General features: G+C 42.9%; 1 protein-coding gene across 1 annotated transcript in view; it reads left to right on the top strand.

The window, feature by feature from the left end:
- Positions 1 to 429: 429 nt before the first annotated feature.
- LOC101857403 (PHD and RING finger domain-containing protein 1) overlaps positions 430 to 16,678 on the top strand; it is a gene marked incomplete at its 5' end in the record, with an annotated part of 21,527 nt that continues 5,278 nt past the window's right edge. The window contains 10 exon segments of the mRNA XM_005096639.3: positions 430 to 652; positions 2,017 to 2,100; positions 3,704 to 3,828; positions 6,100 to 6,188; positions 6,946 to 7,097; positions 7,616 to 7,885; positions 8,670 to 8,887; positions 9,446 to 9,559; positions 12,483 to 12,655; positions 14,093 to 16,586. Coding sequence (XP_005096696.2) covers positions 512 to 652; positions 2,017 to 2,100; positions 3,704 to 3,828; positions 6,100 to 6,188; positions 6,946 to 7,097; positions 7,616 to 7,885; positions 8,670 to 8,887; positions 9,446 to 9,559; positions 12,483 to 12,655; positions 14,093 to 16,586 — 3,860 coding nt within the window.

Raw genomic sequence — 16,678 nt, 5'->3', positions numbered from 1 at the left:
ACGAGAGGGAAGGGACTGGAGCAAAATATCAGTTAAAGCAGGATTCACGTTACAAGGGATCTAGTAATTAATTCCAGGGAAATAATAAAGTAGACCCAATCTATGAGTTTGGCGTTGTCTATTTTTTTTTTTATCTCCCCTGATGACGATTTTGTTCAACATGACCTCTTGGTCTCACTTGATTGAAAATTGAATCAGGTTTCTTTCTCAAGGGCTAGTGGTAGCGATGTTGACAGCTTGGCGTTGGCGATCAGAAAGAAAGGGCTCTAGGCTAACTCGGCATCTGTTTGTGACTACATGCATGTGTAATGAGATAAAATTATGTGAAGAGCTGTAGCCTGTGTTGTCTTCTGCTAAAACCTGAAACAGTTTTTGCTATTCTTGTTTTTCAGAGGGTGAGTCTGATGCAGAAGAAGGAGAAGAAGATGATGATGACGATGATGATGATGGTGAAGAAGAGGAAGAAGAAGGAGAGGAGGAGGAAGGAGAGGAAGAGGGCGGTGAGGCTGCAATGATTGAAGAAAGCGAGTCTGATGGAGAAGACGGCGATGTATGTCCCATTTGTCTGAACAAGTTCCGTCTTCAGGACATTGGCACACCTGAGTCATGTGACCACAGCTTCTGCCTAGAGTGTATACAGGAGTGGGCCAAGGTGTGTGGAGGGAGGGAGGGAGGGAGGGAAAGAGAGAGAGAGAGAGAGAGAGAGAGAGAGAGAGAGAGAGAGAGAGAGAGAGAGAGAGGGGGGGGGGGAGGGAGGGAGGGAGGGGGGGGGGGAGGGAAGGGGAAAGAGGGTGAAGGAGAGGGAGATGGTTTCATTTTTGCTGTAGGAGATGGAAATATATGATTAATGGTAGGTTCTGTCATCAATGACATGGTTCACTCGACTGATTTCTTGATGTACTGTATAGAATTTATTTGATATTTTCCTTTTTCAGTTGAAAAACCTGATTTAAAATGTGTTCTCTGTTAGTGTTGTTTATTTTCATGTATGGAGAACAGGAGGCACTTATGCAATGCCCACAATTTGAGCATGGCTCATTTTGTTGCTCTAGCAAGAGGGGGAGTAAAATACAATGGGATTACTCGCGACTGTGGTGGTAGAAATATATATACAGTATAATAACACAGATAGCTTGAATTCGTCGGGACTGGCCTCTGTAGTTCAAGGGATTCGTAGTTCGAGGGATTTCTTTCAAGGATAAAGAAAAAAAATAAATACCGGACCGCAGGCACAGTTTGACGAATGTGTGATTTCGAGTCTTCTGTGTTCGACTTATCTGTGTTATACTCAATATATGAGAATAGAGAATTCTCTTTACCGAGGGTTTCACCTGTGGCCTGAGATGTCATGTGCTAGAATCTCGGGAGAGAAGTTGTCTATATTGAAAGCCTATCGACTGCTCAGTAAAAGAATCTGTCATATGTGAGGCATCGTTGTGAAATTCAGTGCCGTTTTTTGTGCGATTGGCAATTTTTTTCTAATTTTCTTTTTTTTTTTGGCTCAACACCTTTTTCGTCCATTTAAAAACACATTTTTGTGTGGATTTTACTGGAAAACATTAATTAAAGGTAGAAAAAATGTAAATTGTCAGTTTCCAAGGACTCTCAGACTATTGAAGTTACCAAATTATGGAGTCCTGCACTTATCACTACTTGGCATTGTACAGAAGGGCGAGAGCCCAGCTGTTGCTGGATCGGTAACAACAACAACCAAATTATGGAGGCCATTTTCTTGCTAATTTTACTTCTGGAACCAGACGACCCTGACCTCTTTCAATCGCAAACATTTCAACTTCTATTCAACATAGATGGATATATTTTTCCCCAAAAGGAAGGCAAAAGAACAGGTTTTAAGATGATACCAATTACCCCATATGCCCCAAAAAATTGACGAGCGGCTGATTCCACCACACCGTGACTCATACATGTGTCTCTTTTCAAAACGTTGCTATGCTCTCTGACTTTGGGAGAAAACTTGTGTATTGCCCTGTACAGAATAACCGTTGTGCTCTGCAGAACGTGAATACGTGTCCCGTGGACAGGCAAGTGTTTCATCTCATCCTGGCTCGGCATGTCGGGGAGGAGATCATCTTCAAACAGGTCAGTGGTTGATGGGATTGTGTTGTTATGATCAGGGGCGAAGCGTCTATATAATCAAATAATCACTGCTTCCCTTTCTAATTTTGAAACATTGTCGCTGTCAAATTCATCCTTAAACGTAAACCTCATAAATTAAATGTCAAAAGACGTTCGTAATCAACAAATAAAGTGAGGCTGGAATAGAGTTGAAGGGAACATGTGCATGGCAGTCAAAGCTGTTTCATTGCCACATATACCCTGTTCACCCCTTTGGGGCCACAGTTAAAATCAATCACCAGCCCTGATTAAGTAAGCTAACTAACACTGGTCGAGTCTACCTCACAAATGTGAGGGGAACTAACTCTTAACAATCTCTTGACTGCTGCTTGTGCTTGTTTTTTTTCCTCGACTTTTTACCGTCCTATAATCAGATCGTGACCTCGATTATGACACCAGCTCCTGGCCGCGAAAGGCTAACAAAAACAGCCAAATGTGAAATTTAAAAAATACTGATTGTCATGTTCTACCAAAGAGTTAGACTCACTGGTAGATCTATAACATATAGATCTAGTACTGACATCTCTGCTTCTTTGCTTTATGTTTATGTATTCACATCTAAAGTTAAGTTTAATTTTAGTGGGAACTGATATTTAATAAGATACTTTCCCGATTATTTTGGCGGTTGAACATACAATATGAATTCCGGATTTGTTTTCATTCACAACTCAGAGTCGCTGCCTCGAGTAAGATTCTTGTGTGATATCTACAGGCCCTATCTGGTCCCATTTCACTTTGATTACCCTGTCAAACAAGTCGGCCTTCGCCCCTGGTTATGATGGTTGTAGTCTTGGAGGTGGTGGTGGTGATGGTGATGGAGTAGAAATTTTTGCTGGAAGTGGTGTTTCAAAATTTGTTGTTAGTGGTGGCGATTATGATGGTGCTGTTGTTGTCGTTGTTAATCGGGATTTTCTGTGGGGTTTTTTTTGTTCTTGGTGGTGGTTTTGGTTATTGTTTGCTGTTGTTGTATTTGTTGTTGTGTTGTTGCTGGTGGTGTTCATGGTTGCTGCTGTCGTAGTTGTCCTTTATTAAGCTTTATTTTATGTACTGACAGTCCATGTCAAATGTTTATGTAGGTAATCAGTAGAAAATGAACAGGGTTTTGTTCTATTGCTGTTGCTATTACTGAATTACTGTTTTGTACTTTGTATTTTCTCCCCAGGTGGATGGCTGTAGTTTGCCTTTGGTAGATTGTATTTTTGATTTTTGTTTATGTAGTGAGGCTTCACGAATAAAAAATGCTGAAATCAAGAGAGAAGCCCGAAAGCTGCTCACATTCACAAGTAGAAGTGGACTTTCGAAAGCTCAAAATGTGGAAATCTTTTTTCTACCAGAATTGGTCTCCTTGACCATCGGAGAAGCCACAAGTCATCTTAACCTTTAATTCTTCTATTTCTCTTTTTAAAAATATTTTTAAATTCTCCGCTGCGGGTGCAATGGTCATTATCAGAAATTGACGGATGAACTGTTATTTTTATTATTATTATTATTATTATTATTATTATTATTATTATTATTATTATTATTATTAACTTGTGATTTGTATTTTACTTTGTCCCTTTCTCAGATTCCTGTGGAAAATCGGAGCCAGGCAGAGGAGGAGCAAGAGGAAGATGACCCGACGTACTGTGAGGTGTGTGGTCAGGCGGACAGAGAGGACAGGCTACTGCTGTGTGATGGATGTGACATGGGGTTAGTATGTCTGTGTGTGTGTGTTTTTCTATGTGTGTGTGTGTTTTTCTTTGTGTGTGTGTGTGTTTCTGTGTGTATGTGTATATGTGTGTGTTTCTGTTTGTGTATGTTTGTGTGTGTGTGTGTTTGATTTTGTGACTGTTGAATGATTGTTGTGTGAAAAAGTCTGAAGGGGACTGAAGGGTGGGAAGGGAGATGGGGGAGGTTATTGACCTTCTTGTATTGTAGAGTACACAAATGTGTGGGTGCCTGCATGCTTGTGTGCGTCCGTGCATGTGTGCCTGCGTGCAATTGTGCGTAGGTGTGAGTGATGCTATACATTTATATTTTGTCTCATAGAAGCAAGGGAAAGTATGTTTTATTTCTTCCTGTGGAGTATATCAGCAGTGTATAATATCTTATCCTACCTCGTGTATTCTTGCCTCACTGTTAGGGCTGGATCCTGCTCGTGAAATTTGAGAGTGGCGATTCGCGATTCAGTCGGCTTTAAAGAATCGCGAGTATGCGAGCGCTCGTGGAACTGTGGCGGAACACTGACTGAAACGGAACAGTGTCATATCAACGCCTCTTGGCGAGCGCGAGTCCCACTCTTGTTGTTCCACCATCTTCTCCGCCCCACACCCTTTGTTGCGCTGCTCTATCAACTGACCTCAATTAGTGACCCCCATAAATCCCCCCCCCCCCCCCCCCAACTCTATGATTCGCTAAAACAACGGCTCCATAAAATTCCTTCTGTCTATTGGTTGGACCCCGTTCATTTTGTTTTAACAGGGGGGTTGGACTATACTATCTTTTGTAAAATAAGGGGAGCCATACTAAGTGTTCCGTTCCGTTCTTGCGCTCGTGACTCGACTCACGACTCAACAGTAGGTTGAACTAGCCACAGGGTGGTGACAGCGACAGGGGAATGAATCGGGAATCGTTTGGCGATACTGTTCTGCGTTCCGCTGAAGTGAATCGTGAATCGCGTTCCGCAGGAAAGAGTGGCGATTCAGTTCCGTTCTCGCGCTCGTGACCCAGCCCTACTCACTGTACATGCATCTTGTCCTGTTCTGTTCAATCCTATCTCCTCTTGTCTTATTTCACTCTGTTCAAGTTGTGTCAGGGGGAGGGAATTACAGAAATCCATTAACTCCCAGCAGTTCATGCAGTACTATACCTTAGAAATATATACGATGGCTGGTGATGTGGTATTTTGCCGATAATATACATTTACGTTTAAAAAGAAAGATTTTGTAAGGTGTTTTTATCAAATAAAAGTGACTAAATAGCCTAAAAAATATAAAATAGATATTAAAATTGATGGCTTCATTATAAAATTCTCGCTTTGAAATTTCCAGTTTCAAGGGCAATAACCGAGAATTTGTAGAATGCACAAAAAAGGTCCTCATTTCTTTATTTTTCAACAGAATGAGGGGTCTTTTACACATTACATGCTGAATTGAATGTACTTTCTCATCAAATTAATGTAAACTCTAAATTGTTAAATATTTTAGTTTCTTCTTTGTCATTGTTGGGGTAGTCCGATTTCTGTTTCTGCATCTATTTTTAGTAACACGGTAAATATGTCACTCCTCAAGAAAGCTTGATAAATATAAAATCTATTGGTTAGGTCTGAAACACCATCTAATTCCCTTTATTGGTAAATGATATGTCTATCTGGAACAGACAGGTTATTGCAGGATGCTTGAGAGCAAAACGTGATTGTATTAAATTTCCAGATTCAAGGGCAATAACTAGGAATTGTAGGATGTACTAGAATGCTCTCATTCTTTATTTTCCCACAGAATTGTGTATCTTTGACACTTAATATGCAGAACTGAATGCACTTTTCCATGAAATAATTGCAAATTCTAAATTCTCAAACACTTTTTTTTCCTTCTTTGTGATTGCTGGAATAGTGTGATTTCTGTTTTTGTTTCTATTTTTAGTAACGAAAAAAAAGGTCCCACTTATGACAGCTTGACAAAAAATGAAATCCTTTGGCTATGTCTGAAAGACCATCCAATTCCCTTTCTATTGATATAATATGTCTATCTGGAGTGGGTAGATTATTGCATGAGGTTTGAGGGTATGGAGGACCCCTGAAACATAAATGAAAAAACCACAATAGGCAAAACTGCTGGGAGTTAATCTATTTTGAGAAACGCGGCATTGGGCATCACCGCAGGTTTCAAACTTGGGTCCTGTCCATGGGTGTGATTCCAGCAGCCATCTGTCCAGGTCAAGATTTTCATTATATGTGTTGTTTTGTTTTTTTCTCCACCTCAGATACCACTGTGAATGTTTGGACCCACCGCTGGCACAAGTGCCGGTGGATGAGTGGTTCTGCCCGGACTGTCAGCAGGCCCGTGACCAAGGTTGGTGCCTGCACTGGTGGTTTCCACCTCTTTTTCCTGTAATGGTGGTCTCTTGTTGTTGCTGTTGACTGTTAATGGTGGTAAATGTTTCATGCACACCCTCATTCAACGCAAGTGGGCAGTTGGCTGGCGCACTGGTGTGGTTTGCTCCTTCTTTCCTATCAAACATCTATCTTCCTTATCTCCCCTCCTTCCTTTTTTGTATGTGTTACTGTCTTGTAACACCTCTAATCTTTGACACTATTTGACCTCATTGCGTTGTAAGTGGCTTAAAACGCTTTAGTAAAATTAAAACCGCAATGCAATTTATATAATTAAGGAAGTGGGCAGCTTTGGCCCAGCCTGTGTGGTTTGTTGGATGGAGAGCACGACTGCTAGGTCTTTCTACTTCTTTTGTTCCCTGTGTCTATTTGTCTTACTTTTTCCACGCTCTAAATCACTGTTACCATGGCAATGTGAGTCTCTTTGCTCAAAGTCAAAGACCCTGCCTGTCGTGGCCAACATAGGCTATGCAGGATACAGTGTGCTGACAGAAATATGAGATATTTGGGAAAATAGACTTCCCCATGCCGGGATGGAAATCATGCTATCTGTATACAGGAAAAGAGAGTTTAACCATCGCACCACAGAGTTATGTAGTTTGTTACTTTGATTTAGTTAACAATTGATAAATATTTCAGTTACTTTACTTGACTATTTAAAATCCGAGACATTTCCCACGATGCTGTTATTCCTCATGACTTGGTTTTTTTCACAGCCAATCTTCTGATGCCAAGGCAGTTACGACGCCAGATAGCCCGCACGAGGGTCAGTGAGCGCGTGCGTAGAATCATCGCAGATATCCGGATCGAGCGAGCTCAAAGACAGGAGCGTGTGGCTGCAGCCATGGATGCCCAGGATGAGGGAGAGGTTCGTCAGCTTACTGGGCTAGGGCTTCAGAATTTGCCCTGTTTGCAAAAACACTTTTGTGGTCGGTTTGCGGGTGCTCTGGTGTAGTTTGCTCCTTCTTTCCTATCATCCTGTCTAAGATGTATTGTCCTTATCTCTCCCCCTTATTTTACTTGTATGTTACTTTCTAGTAGCACCTCTAGTTTTTGGCCTTTATCTAACCTTATTTTGTTGCAAGTGCCTTAAAACTTACAAAAACTAAGACAAAAATTCATTTGTTTTGTAACTCGTTATGGCCACCAACGTTGATTGTTTGCGCCTATTATGAGTTTCAGTGTGTGCACTATCTACTTATTATTGGTGTTATTTGAGCATTTTTAAAGCATGTAATTTTCTCTCATCATGTTTTTGAATTCGTGGCTTGTTTTTTTTCTGTGAACCTGAAACTCGCATGAGTGCTGGGGTCCATGCATTTTTTTTATTGATACGAATGCCGTCGTTAAAAATCTTTTAATTTTAATTTTAATTTTAAAATTCAGGGTGACAATGAACCAGGTCCTTCCACCTCCTCGTCAACAACAAGGGCAGCAGCTCCACGTAGACGCAAAACGACTCGCAAAAGGACGACAAGAAAGAAAACACGGAGGAAAACCACACGCAAAAGGAAAACTACCAAGAAGAAGACAGCAGGAAGCAAGACAGGGACAAAGAGAAAGAGGAAGACTACAAGGAAAGGAAAAGGCCGCAAGAAAAGGAAGGTCAAGAAAACAACAAGGAGGTCGTCAGCAACTGGAAGCTCACCGGCTGCTGTGAGTATTGGTGGTTATTATGTTTTTATGCTCCTGTTGACATAATTTGGAAAGGTAAGTCATCTAAACGGCTTCTTCAACAATACATGCCTTGGCCAACCTTGGCTGAGTATGATTCAAAATCCCAACAGACAGGAGATAGTCAATAAAATACTTTCCCCTCTCTAGAATGAAACTCCTGTTTTTTTCTTTCAATGATGAAAGCATAACCTTTACACCACAGATGCTGAATGATGTAAGGAAGCAACACTATGAGCAGGGGCTGTCCTGATGAAGACTAGGTTACGGAATCTTGAGAAATTTTTTTATTTTCAGCTAATGACTTTACCACATGATGTGTACAGTTTGTTTTTTCTATGAATGTGCATTATCTTTAGGTCCTACTTCTTTCTTCTTCCTGTTGTTTCTATCTGCCTTTCTTTTTCTCAATACTAAATGGTGCTCATAAAAACAAATTACTCTGACATCTAACTGTTCTCAAACATCAATGCAATAATATGGTGCATACAGCTCTGTGTGCTGTCTGTCAGGGGGTGCAAATTCCTTCCTGAAGCAAATCACCATTGTAAGTGGTAGGTAGATGCTCTGATGTGGTTTGCTCCTTCTTTCCTGTAAAGCATTTACCGTCCTTATCTCTCTTTCTTTTTTGTGTTTGTTACTCTCTTTTAACACCTCTAATCTTCAGCACTTATATTCATATGACCTTGTGTTGCAAGATCACCACTTTTGCGTTGATGTGCTTCTTGTACTGATCTATCTTTTCTCTTTTGTCTTGCCGTGACAGGTTCGGACGGCTCGCATACCGCCAGTAACAAGTGTCAAAGGTCGTATTGCCGACAAGCTAGGTCTGTCTCGTCCCCCAGCCGGACGATCCATTCCACTTCAAAAGACATCCAGCGGAGCCAGTCGCGTGGAGCCGGGTGGCGCTGGGCGGTTTTCCGACTTCAAGATGTCCTCGTTCTCCATCCTAGGCAGGAAGGATGAACTCTACTGTTTTGCTGAGTATGTGGCGTTTTTTTTTTGTGGCAACAGCAACTATGTATGTTTCATGTCTTTGGCCACAACAGTCCTTAAGTGTGTGTCATGTCTTTGGCTACACTACTAACTCTTTAAGTATGTCGTGTCTAGCTACAACAGCACCAAAGTGTTTTTCCTTTTAAATTAGGGATGGTTGGCATTTCCAAGTGTCTCATTTTCCTGTCCTGTGAAACAAAAGGCGTTGTGTGACGTGTATTGACATTGGTAGGCTACCCTGAGCAAAAAAAAGAAAGAAAGAGGAAGTGTCAGCGTCGAGAAGAATGATAAAACTGCCCAAAATCTCTTTGTGCTAATCAGATCTTTGGGAATTTTTGAACATGTTAAGGAAAGTTACAGTGCATAGAATAAAGAGCGAAAAAAAATTTGTGGATCTGAAATCGTTTGCATTGACCCGAATTTCGTATTGCATGGTTTGTGTTACACAAAGTCTGCTGTATTTCTTTTTTTCCTTCTGTTGTTTCTATCTAATTGTCTTACTTTTCCCCCTTCACCGACTCTTTACTCTAACAATTCCTCCCCCAGACATGAAGGTGAGGAGCGGCAGCCTGTCAACCGACCAGCCATTCCGGCCAAAGCGTTGCTGTCTCGCTCAGCACTTTCCTCTCACAAACCACTCAGTTTTGCTCCGACCAAGCGGTGAGTTTTTATACTGCTCAATGCGAGAATTTTTCCGCACTCTTCCTTTTATTTGAGATGTACTTTATTTGTATATTGACGTAATAAAGTTGTGTGGTTTTTCTTTTTCAGATATACAGAGTGATCCCAAAACAACCTGTAGAACTTTTTTTGGTTAATATTTTCTTTCACACTGAAGTATTCACACTGTTGTATACAACATTTGGAAGTCCAAAGGAATTTGTCGGATATTCATTATAGATAAATCCACAGAATAGTTTTGCTCTATGTAGCGCGTAAAAAAATCAACCCATTTTCAGCTGTCCTCATTTTTTGTAGCTTGACGCACTAGTTTGCATCAGGCCAACCACTAAAAATCCCAACGATTGCGCTATATTGCAAACTACTGCAGTTTGCAGATAGTTTTCCTCAAGTTTCCTTTACCTACTGGGATCATAGTTAAGATCAATAAAGAGGAGAGAGCTTTTTGTATTGAACATCTTCTCACCCCAACTCATTTCGTAAGTTTCGCACAAGGTACGGACAAAATGTTAAAGTGCCCTTAAGGACTTTTTTGTTGTCATGGGTGGAAATGGTCCATCAGGACCTATAGAGAATCAGAGCGAAAAATTCCTAGTCAAAACAACCATTTCAGGCCAAACGCACACCGTTTGCACCCCTTAAACGTCACCGGGGTACTACACTCAGTAGATAAGCCATTTCCCTGTTTGCGAAGCTATCAGAGGATGGCAATGTGTTCATGATTCCTTGATTGTTTGAAAAGCGTGAACATTTCCTCTATGACATTTGGTTCCTTGGCAAAGCCTAAATTCACCTTTCAGGTTATATCAACTCCACAAATGCTGTGTACTTGGGCAACCTCATCCCCCCTCCTATTGTCTCTAGAAACAGCTCCATACTGTAAGGTGTACAGTGTGAATGGCTTTGAGTACTCATGGTTGAATGAATCCTTGTGTTTGGCCACCTCTGAACTTTACGAACGACACGTTAAAATGTGTCGAGTCCAAATGAGGACATATAGACCATTGCTCTCAGAATTCCGGAATTTAAAAAAATAATCTGGAGAAGAAAAGAAATATTGATTAAAGGTTACAGGGATGGAAACATTAGATTTTAAAATCAAAGGAAAGGAAAGAACCAACCAATTATTTCATGATTTTCCTTACCTTTCGAATTGGTGCATTTTGCATTTTAGGTGGTTTTTATTAAAACCTTTCCATTTTCGAAAGTAAGTTTATTTTTTGTGAATTTTATGTCAAACAAATGAATGAATAATATCTGTTTCAAATTATAACATTCTAGTACAAAGTTTGTGCGAGATATTTAGGAAAAAAGTTGTACAGTTTTTATTGGATCACCCTGTACTTAGGATTTGGTCGCAATTAGAACTGGCAAAGTGCGTTGCCTTGGAATACAGATGTACAATAAGAAAAAGAGAAAACAAGATTAGATAGACTTACTTGTTGACCATTTACAAGTTTTTAACCCGAGTGTCTTGATCAGCTTCTTCTTATTGTTACTGTTATCCTTATCTGTACATGTTGAAATGTGCCTTGAAAGTGATAACTTGGCACAAACTGTCTCTCAACAGCATGTCTTTTTACCTGAGTGTGTTCCTATCGATATTGCAGCTAATGCTTCTGGTTATTATTGTTCCCTCCTTGTCTTTATGTCTTCCTCCTATTATTCCACATCTGTTCATAAAATGATGGACTGCGGTGCACGTGACCCTGTTTGAAATCCTCAATGATATGCTCTTGTAACGGGTTGTTTGGGGAGTTTTCAAAAAATATTTCAATCATAGGATAGGGTCTCACTCAGTTGAAAAGGGCATGGAATACATTACCATACCTCACTTCTTTATAACAGAGCTTAAGTTTGGAAGTATTATCTCTTAGCAAAGTATGGGCTTTACAAGAAGGTTCACTCCTGTTTGAGCCACTAAAATGATACCATTCACATTAATTATAGTACAGCTGCTCTGATACTGTTTTTAGTGAATGACATATGTTGAATGTAAAAGAACTTCTGTTTGAAAAATTGAACAAAACGCTTTTATCAAAACCACCGGCAATACCAGTTGAACACTGTTTGATGTTCATGAATTTAAAAAAAAAGAGTGAGTACTTCTTTTTTCACCCTCTATTATTACTCTGTCTTGCTTCTTTTTTTTTTTTTTTTCTATGGCCGCCTCCTCCAGAGGGCGGCAGCTTGCCACATGCGGTCCGATATGTTACGACCTCTTTTGGTCTGGTCTATAGCACATCTGGTCAGGGCCGGTAGTTGTATATCTGCCTGTATCCAGGTGTTGATTACCGTTCGGTCCAGATTGTCGTTAGGAATCTGGAGTCCCCAGCCCCATATAGAGGTCGCAAATCTTGACTGTGGAAAATACGTTGTCCTGCTTTTTCCCAGCACTATATGATGGTTGTGTTGATGTGCTTCTGTATTCTCAAATTCCTGTAGGGGGGATGTTAACATGTTCTTATGCACAGTAGAATTGTAAATGGGCTGATTTATCAATGTCATGCTCATACTGTGTTGGAACAAACCTAGGGGGAACTGCTGCTTTTCTTTCCTCATCCTTACTATCGTCATTTTTCCTCTACTTCTTTTGTATATTTGTCACTCTCTTGTGAACTGCTTTTTCTGGGGTGCCTTGATAGTCGAAGCAGACTTTGTGCTGTTGAAGCTAGAGAGGTGAGCAGAGTAAGCCTGATTCCCCGTTTGGACTTCTCTGATGACATTCACCCCTTGGTGCTCATATGACCCTACGCAGTTGCGAGCGCTGTAAAATTCTTACTAAAAAAAACAAAACCTCTTTACTCAAAACACTCTGAACTATAGTGAATCATCTTGTAGTCTACTATCAATGCTTTTATTTTAGAGACAAAATGCCAACAGGTTTGTTCACTCTGCACAGGAAAATTGTGGTTCCGCAACCCCCAGTAGCACAATCCTCCTCATCTGCGACAACATCTTCCCCGTCTGCTGCCCCGGCAGCATCTGCTTCGTGCTTTGACCTGTTGGGCTCCATCATGCAGAACCAGGACCTACTGGCCAAGGGAAGTAAGCACGTCATCATCAAGAGGGACGGTAAGTCTCCACAGTGGGTACTGGGCCACTGTATGTATTTAGACTCCATTTTTGGAACCAACTTATCAGTATAGCTAATGTGATTGCTTCTAGTCTAGTGTTCATATGAACTGAAAGCTCTCACAACATGACAGTAGCCCTTTTGCTTCCTCTGGCCTTTCTAATTTGTCATTTTAGATTCCTGAGTGACATACAGTGTGACAGAGTGTTAGGCACTTAAATGTTATCGTATATGTTGCTGCTAATAGCCAAGTTCCCATTTGCAGCAGCTGTATAAATTGAGGACAATAAGCAGAAAAGCCAAAACAATTGACACAGTATTCAACCAAGGGTGCATGGAATAGAACCCAGGATCTTAGTCTTAGTCTTAACCACTGGACTTGGATCCCCCTTGTAGACAATGCTGTACTCATTTTTTTGTCAGGCTAGTACAATTAGACTTAATGAGGACTTTGTCTGCTTGAGATGATGTTTGAGATGCAGATGGGAATGAAATGGACATTGTGTCCCAAGAGTCTAATAGCAACCAGTGTGAAAATGTGTGCTACTGTGGCAATGAAAAAGGTCTATGGCATACAATTTCAGCTCTTTTTTAGTCTGAATAGGTCCAATTTTTTCATTTCATTTTCATCTTCCTGAAATATTTCATTTTATGGGATGGGGAACCCAACGTTCACCTTCAAATTTACCTATGCTTGGTCTATTAGGGTGAAATGTCAACTGCATTAGGAAATTGTTGCAAGTCAGATTGGGAGACTGGTGTAGCAATAGCTGCAAGTGTTGTCTGTGTTTGTGTCTTAGTATTTAAAACAAAAATTGTTTAGTATTCCCTATTCATTGATCCCAGGCATAGTGCAAGACAATGCAATAATTTATCAATGTTTCGTGACAGTACACCATGGCACACCAATACAGTCAACAAATCATTGCTGGTCGTCCGTGCGCAGCACCTTGTTTAATAATAATAATAATAATAATTGCATTTATATAGCGCACATCCATGCTCAAGAGCATGCTCTATGCGCTTTACAACTATTATTACCCCAGCAGACCCTCTGAGAACACTCAGAAACATTCTCAGCTTCTGAGGAAGCATACAGTGCAAGCTGCGGATTTCACGCGCTCAAACACTATCAAACTGACAAAGTCTTTCACTGTTTATAGCCGGGTACCCATTTCCACCTGGGTGAAGTGAGGAAAATTTGTGCAAAGTGCCTTTCCCAAGGACACAACGTCGGGCCCCTGACGGGATTCGAACCCACAACCTTACGGTTGCGAGTCCGAGAGCCTAACCACTAAGTCAGGGTTTTTATGTTGTGACGAAGGATACACCCCTCCCATTGACCACCCACCAAAGTGCTGTGTCATCGACATATGCCTGACATTATTGTGAGCCTGAGCACACTAACCACTCAGCCACTTTTATTTTTTCTCCAGGTTCCCTACATGCAGCAGGTTCGAAAAGTAGTTCTCAATCCAACAGTAGTCCGTCCTCGTCTGCACAGTCCAGCGGTGTTGAGGCCAGAAGTGATAGCTCCCTGCAGGTCAAGCAGTCACCAATCAAGAAATCCTCCTCAGCCTCTGAGGTCACAGCTAAATCTGACAAGACCATAAGCTGGGAAATACGAGACAAAAAGCGCACGGCTCGAGTAAAGAGTTCCACTTCATCGAAGTCTGTGGAGACCGAGGCGAGTTTTTCAAAATCAGCGGATTCTGATGAAGAGTTAGCAACGATGGCGATGGGTGGTACTGAAGGGATGATGGATACTAGTGGAGATGAGATGGTGGAGGAGAAGAGAGGTGGAGCTAGCCGTGGGGCGAGTGAAACCATGGCGGAGGGTTTTCTAGATTCTTTGGTGTCGTCTTCAGCCCAGCGAACATCAGACGATGGTTGTGACCTAAGCGAGACTGGCCCGTCTAGTTCTGCTGTGTTCTGTGATGATGGAAGTGCTGACCGTTTGGGTGGTCAAAATTTGAGTTCAGTCCCAGATGGTGACTCAGAAGAAAGGCATGGTGCCCGCAACACTCAGAATGAGCAGGTGGATGATTTCTCAGAGGAACCATCAACATCACAGGGTCTTTCCAACAGTGGTCCTTCCTCTTCTGCACTGTCCAGTGGTCCTTCCTCGTCTGCACAGTCCTTGGCACCCAGTCTGTCAGCTCTGGATGCCATGAGCTCTGTAGAAGGGCATGGTCGGGTCAGCCGCATGAAGAGAAATCTAGATTACCTGGTCAGCTCAAAGGGCAATCTGGCAGGTTTTGAGAGTGGAGAGGATGAGGAGACAGGAAGTATCGACACTGGCGAGGTGGGTTTCCGCTATGAGAGGGAGGAAGGGGAAGCAAGTGATAGTGGGGAGGAGGGAGAAGTGAGATCTGTTGGGGAGGCGGTTGAGGAGGAAGGGGATGGGGGAGACCAGGAGGAGGGGGAGATTGTGGATGATGAGGAGGAGTGGGCTCCCCCAGCAGGAGGGTGTGCGGAGGAGGAGGAGGAGGGGGGTGGTGGAGGTCTTGACGTGAACGCGATTCACATTGAGGAGATGGAAAGGGGAACCTTCCGGAAGAGGAGTGAGAGTCAGGGAGAGGTTCAACTGGGAGGGGGTGGAGGGGATGCAGGGGAGATGGGTAAGACACAGGAGGATAAATTTGATAAAGACTCGCCTGTTGTGAAAGAAGAAGAAGGTGCTGTTACTGATGAAGAAGAGCGAGATGGACGAGTAAATGGGTCCATGATGGGCAGCTTGGTGACTCATAACTTTGATGAAAAAAAGGAGAAAACATTGAAGAAGGAGGAGGAGGAGGAAGCAAAGAGGAAGGTGGAGGAGGAAGAGAGGAATAGACAGGAAGCAGAGGAGGACAAGAGCAAAAAGAAGATCAGCATCCTTGACTTCCTGGGACCCGCCGGGCCCAAGTTTGGAGTGGAGGGAGAGGGGTCAACGTCCGTTGTGTCCCGAGGGGGAGGGAGGGGCAGGGGGAGAGGTTTTCATTATGGTGGCCGTGGAGGGAGGGGAGGCAGAGGAACTACGGGTTTTGGTGGGGAGGAATATTTTGAGAATGGGAGAGAGGAGGAAGGGGGAGGGAGATTTTACCGTGGTAGAGGACGAGGTAGATGGTATCCGGGCTCTTCAGAACAGGGTTTCCGATTTGGCAGTGGGAGAAAACGTAAAGGTTATGATGGAGAAGAAGAGGAGGAGGAGGATGGAGGCTCTGAGTTCTTTGGGAGGAGAGATGGTCGCTGGCAGAAAGATGACGAGTGGAGCGGGGAGCCCTCCTGGCAGCATGGGGAGAAACACAGTAGAAAATACCGGAAGTTTCAACCCAATGGTGAAAAGCGGCGTCGACGCTCTGATTCCCAGGATAGCCGGCCTGTCAGTCAAAGGTCAGGGTCATATGACAGCAGCTCGTCTCGGCCTCGGCGGAGGGACAGCGAGAAGGATGAACGGCGGAGGGGGAACAGAGGAAAAAGACGAAGGAGTAGGTCAAGGTCGAGGAGTGAGGAAAGGAAACGGGGAAGGAGGTATGAAGGAGATAGGCACCAGAGCCGAGAGGAGAAACGTAGACGGCGGGGGAAGTGGAGCCGAACTCGCAGGGACAGGGAGGAAGAGGAAGACTCTTCCAGCAGCTCAGGAGAGGAGGGTTCTGGTAACGGAAACGTCAGCTCAGGGATGAGTGGAGATGAAGGGGCAGAGGAGAGGGAAAGGATGGAAGAGGTATCAACAAACGGGTATGCTTATAATAGAGATCATGACCTCCCAGCTAGCTCCACAAGTGCTGCTGACAACTTGGAGAAGGTTAATGAGAGGCAACCATGGCCGGGCCATCCCCCTCCTATACAGGGGGCTCCTGCAGAGATCCATGCCCACCACCCTTCAGTACATATCCACGGTGGCCGACAGCAGCCACCAGCCCCGTTCACTCAGCACCCCGACGGCCCCCACGAATTCCTCGGATCTGTCCGAGATGACGTCACACTCACTACACCGAAGTCTGCCCCTCTCTATGTAGATTTCGCAACCTCAGTGCTTT

This window comes from Aplysia californica, unplaced genomic scaffold (genome assembly GCF_000002075.1).
Source record: "Aplysia californica isolate F4 #8 unplaced genomic scaffold, AplCal3.0 scaffold00134, whole genome shotgun sequence".
In the NCBI taxonomy this organism is placed as follows: domain Eukaryota; kingdom Metazoa; phylum Mollusca; class Gastropoda; order Aplysiida; family Aplysiidae; genus Aplysia; species Aplysia californica.
Note: the sequence above shows the minus strand (reverse complement) of the source record. Positions and strands in the feature narration are given on the sequence as shown.